The 5,141-nt window shown below is 40.7% G+C and overlaps 1 protein-coding gene across 1 annotated transcript in view; it reads left to right on the top strand.

Annotated features, from left to right (window-relative positions):
* hibadha (3-hydroxyisobutyrate dehydrogenase a) overlaps positions 1–3,699 on the top strand; it is a 23,902-nt gene extending 20,203 nt beyond the window's left edge. Inside the window, exons 7-8 of the mRNA XM_032536150.1 lie at positions 1,168–1,324; positions 2,035–3,699. Coding sequence (XP_032392041.1) covers positions 1,168–1,324; positions 2,035–2,193 — 316 coding nt within the window. The 3' untranslated portion in view covers positions 2,194–3,699. The remainder of the gene's footprint in view (positions 1–1,167; positions 1,325–2,034) is intronic.
* The last annotated feature ends 1,442 nt before the right edge of the window (positions 3,700–5,141 follow it).

Genomic DNA, 5,141 nt, shown 5'->3' with positions numbered 1-5,141 from the left:
CACATGCATAGTCACTTATCCCACATTTCCAAAAGAGTTTGTTAAAAAAACACCAGTGCGGACACAAAAGAGAAGAACAGTAAGTAAGGAGGGAGAGACACGGAGAGAGTGTAAACGCAATTCCCATTCTTAATTAGTTAGTAGACAGCTAATAAAAACTGTGGTAGTAATGGCAGAATGAGAGCCAGGCGGAGTGAGGGAAGGAGTAAGGCTGCTGGCCTTAAGGACCTATGATGGTTTAATAGTCATATTGAGAGCAGAATAGAGTTACAGGCCTGTAAGTAACAGTGAACTGAGGCAGCAGGGGCTTGATGTGGTCTGCTTTACACTGGCCTTTAAACCGTTAATATACAAAAGCTGCACTACACAGACCGACACAGACTTTATAGTTACGCCCTCTCTTCTGTAATGGTTGGCAATTTGTTTCAATCCTTGCTTCTGTCTGTCTTTTGGCTTTTTGCTTATTCTTCTTATCATAGTGTGGAGATTTGTCCTCTTGCATTATGGAAGAGGGTTGTTGCCAAATGGGGCAGCAGAAATAAGAGCGTACTTCTTTACGTGACAGCGAGGTTTATGGCTCCCCTGTGCTGCTTAACCACTTCTCCTCCTCCTCCACTTTCTTTTTTCATGAAAGAGGGATGATGAAGGATAGATGTGCTGGTAAACATCAATACTGCATTAGCCAGTATTACAAAGCCTTCAGCCATTAACACTGAGGAATGGTGCACAGTCTAGCATAAGGTTCAGTGAGGGTCACAACCATCTCCAGCCGCCCCACACCCATCTTTTTCCATGTGTGTTGTTTGCTCTTTTTTGAAAATGAGTTCCATAATCGGCGCTCTTATCCCTCCCATCCTGTTTGTCTCATTTTCTTACTACTTCAACATAATTCCTCTTCCTTTTCTATTGCTACCAGCAGTTTTCACTTTTGCCAGCTCATACTGAGTTGTCGGTGTGGCAGTATACATAATCCTTCAGACATGGACTGACACACTGATCCTTTTCACCAGCAGATCTAGTGTAAAAGAAATACTCCGGTCTCAATCAGAGACTGTTGCAGGGTTTATGTACCCAATTTAACCATTTTACGCTAATGATCAACCCATGAATTTCCCTGTTACCATGTCTGAGGGAGATACTGACTCTGTTTTCTTCTCATTTTCCCAGACTTGGTTTGGATCCCAAGCTGCTGGCAAAAATCCTCAACATGTCCTCAGGTCGTTGCTGGTCCAGCGACACGTATAATCCAGTCCCTGGCGTCATGGAGGGAGTCCCCTCTGCCAACAACTACCAGGGTGGCTTTGGAACCACACTAATGGCCAAGGTACAACTTGCCCCCTCTGTTTGTGTCCCTCTTTTTAATGATTATTTTTTTAGTTTCTGTTTAGTTCATAAAATATCAGAAAAGTGTGAAAAATGCACATCAAATTTCCCAGGGCCAAAGCTTGTCCATCCAATCCAAAATAGATTCCCAATGAAATGAAACAGACAAGTAGCAAATCCTCACATTTGAGAAGCTGAAAGCGGAAAATGTTTAGCATTTTCCCCTTGGATAAATGACCTAAATCATTTATCAAAGTTGTTGCCATTAAAGGTTTCAGCTAATACTACTTTGTTTCCTTTTCTTTTTGGCCTTCATTTTATAAGCCACTTAGCCCTGAAATTGACTTGGTCTCATTTTTTAACTGTTCTTTTGTCTCTGTGTGATACACTCTCCTCTTCACCATCCCATCTGTGACTTATTGTGTGCCACTTAATTTTACTGCATTTTAACTGCATTAGCTCTTCTGTATGGGTCAAGCTGCCACTGTGTATTATTTAGTGCTTCTGTGTGTCCATTAATACACTTGCAATGTGTGCTCATTCATAAGCCTGGGCAGTTCTATCACACACACCAAACTTAAGAAATCAGCTAGAATAAGGATACACACCTTATATTACTGTCAACATAGATCAGCTTTTAGATAAACAAAAAAATATTGTTAAGTTAGTCTACCTTCTTGACACTTTGCATGTCTGTGTCTCTGTTTCTAGGATCTTGGTTTGGCTCAAAACACTGCCACCGATACCAAGACACCCATCCCTCTGGGTTCCCTCGCCCACCAGATCTTCCGAGTCATGTGCTCCCGCGGCTACGCTAACAAGGACTTCTCATCCGTCTTCCAATTCCTACGTGAAGAGGAAGGACAGTGAATGGAGGGGGAGCACAGTTGAATGTGATCTTACCATACATAAACACACACACACACACACACACACACACACACACACACACACACACACACACACTACAACTATACATCCCAGTGCCCCTTATCCTACTATGCTCAGGAGAGACTAAGGCCTTGCCCTCAGGCACAGATCTATCGTCCAATTAACATACTTTATGTCGGCACATGTCCCCTCATAGCATTAGCTGAATCATATTTTCAGTTCACGGCTCTCTCTCAGCAAGGGGGAAATGCTAAAACTGACCTTAGATCATTACCTAGTATCTAGTATCTCTTCTCAGTCCAAGAGGCCAGAGTGGAAAATGAAAGGTGGGATGAGGCACTGCAGGTTATATGTACCAGTGCAACTAATATGTGGTTTTTCAGGTTGTTGAGTAATAACTGCATGATTGTTCAAAGTTTAAGTACGCTTTTTTCAGGTTTGTGCTTCTTGCCTGTTACCCAACTGACTCAGACCTGTTCCTGTTAAATGAAAGAGGACAGAAAAGAAAAACAGTATTATCAGTATAGTCAACAGTAATGACTTGTTTGCCACCATCTGTGTTTTTGTTGGCCCAATTACATACAAGTCAATGCAATGACGCAAATACACTTGAATTTGCGCAACGGGCATGAATGACGCAAATTACGCGACGCGAATGATGCGAAGCAGTGAGTGAGTTGAATGCGCCATAAGGATTCGCATAGGGGTGGAAATTTCAGTGAGACAGAGCAAGAGTTAATGTTACCTTTTCTCTCCTGGAGAAAAAGGCCCATATTCCCAGCATTGCATCTAAGGTAACCAAAAATAGCCACCCTGTGGGCTCAAAGTTCACTTGTTTTGTTACATTTGTCTGTTTTTGGCAGGAAGGTGGAGTCATTCAATCACCTACTGTAGTTGCCAGAGTCCTCCTGCCAGCATACATACTTTCATTCCCTGGATCGACAACTTCAGCTCCTTTTAAATACTGTGATATATATACATACTGTATATCTGGTTATTTTTGCACTGTGTGCATCGCAGTGAGATGTGCCGGATCCTTTTGATACAGTTACAGAATCTCTTTGAACTTACCTCTCTTTTCAACTATCTACATCTGCGCATTGAGCCACTGGAGTATTATGTCGTGACCAACACTGTTAGAATTTTATACGGTTCACTACAAAATGTTGTTTTCATTGTCTAGCACTTTCTCTTGCCGGGATTGATTTTAAGTAAAGTCAATCCTCACGTATTTCTCCTTTCTCGGTCTCTGTCTATCAACGTGTACAACATCTGTGTAAAGTGCAAACAAGGAACGGTTCCTCCCTGTTCTGAGCAAATGTACATAATGTATATTTCATATTCTTGCGTAGTATTGAATTAATGAATCTCAATGTACTTTCACTTTTTGTAGTAAAAATCATTAATAGTGTCTACAGTTTGTCTTTGCTCTGTGAAACGGATCCTCAGTCACACTGTAGCCTAAAATAAAAGTTGTTCTGTGTATTTGGTGTTTATCTGTTTTTTTTAAGTACGGTATGCTGCAGAAGATGTAGCATTGTCATTCAAGGTATAATTCATTATAGCTCATGTAATTATCTCTGTTGAAGTTTTTGACATAGGTGCACATGTTATTTGTAGAGCTTACGAATAACATCTTACAGCTTATAACATTTGTTACTGATAAGTTCAGTAAGTACCGAGCTTATGAGAGTGGCCATTTTACTTGTTAATTGATAAGAACTACATGCCAACATTTTTCATTGTCATGTCTGTATTCTCAACCCCCCCGATTAAACTGGAACATGACTAGCGATTCTGTAAAGGCGCTGACACACCAACCCGATTATCAGCCGTTGGATAGTCTGGCGAGGTCGGTGACTCGAGTCTGTTTGGTGTGTTCCGTGCCGTTGTCAGTTGGGGGAGCCGTCGGCTCTAATTTCGGCCGAATTGACATGTTGAATCGGAAGGCGGGCGGTCAGACTCAATGACCAATCTCATTGGTGGAGTGCTAACCCGGACATGACAAGCGGGATGAGCAACACAAACAAAATCTGTGCTGTGACGAGTTTGTCCAATCAGATGCTGTTTTTTAATTTTTGGGCGACAATACAGATTAATGTCGCCTGCTGTTATGGAGATGTATTACATCTCGCGCACACGCACAACGTATGCTCAGGTTGGCGTCGCATAAGTGTGTTACGAGGAACTATTTTGACCAACTCAGGGAAGCAGTCAGTCGACTGTTGGCCGTTGGGTTGGTGTATTAGAGCCTTAAAGCTGTATTTAGACAAAGCATGTTAACATGCTCAAAAATGTCTAATAATAATAATAAAGTACAGCTAAGGCAGTCACAAGTTTTGCAGATATTTGGTCATAAAGTATTGACAAAATACTTAAAAAGTCAGGGAATCATCAAAGTGATTACAATGTTTCATGACAAAAAATAAAAATATTTGTACCAATTCATCCACTAGATGTTGAGTGAGTGCTGCTGGTGCGTTCAATTAATCTTCTTTTCTTTAACTTGAAAACAAAACATAGATTTAGATATACTACATGTTTAATTTATTTCAAGTCAACTCAACTTAAAATGTAGAACATGAGTCAATTTGACAGGAAGTGTTGTGACTTAAAATGATGAGTTGAATCAATGTACTGCTGAGAGTTCACTCATCTCATTAAATCAGTTTCTAAAGAAACATGATCACACTGATTTGCAAACTTCCCAGCATGCATTGTTCGAGAGTTAAAACTCTCCAGAGAGCCTTGTTTTGTAGTTTGAAGACAGCAGACATGATGAAAAACATCTATTGGATATGAATCTATCCAATAGTTGTTGGGATATTTCAGTCAGTCAGTGAACTGAAATTGCTAACCCGTCATAAATTAGCAGCCTATTTCTTTTACTTGTATGCTAAGCCTTACAGCTGCCTAGAATCATACAA

The sequence above is a fragment of the Etheostoma spectabile genome, chromosome 14 (genome assembly GCF_008692095.1).
Source record: "Etheostoma spectabile isolate EspeVRDwgs_2016 chromosome 14, UIUC_Espe_1.0, whole genome shotgun sequence".
In the NCBI taxonomy this organism is placed as follows: Eukaryota; Metazoa; Chordata; class Actinopteri; order Perciformes; family Percidae; genus Etheostoma; species Etheostoma spectabile.
The sequence above is the reverse complement of the archived record's forward strand: the minus strand, read 5'-3'. Positions and strand labels throughout refer to the sequence as shown.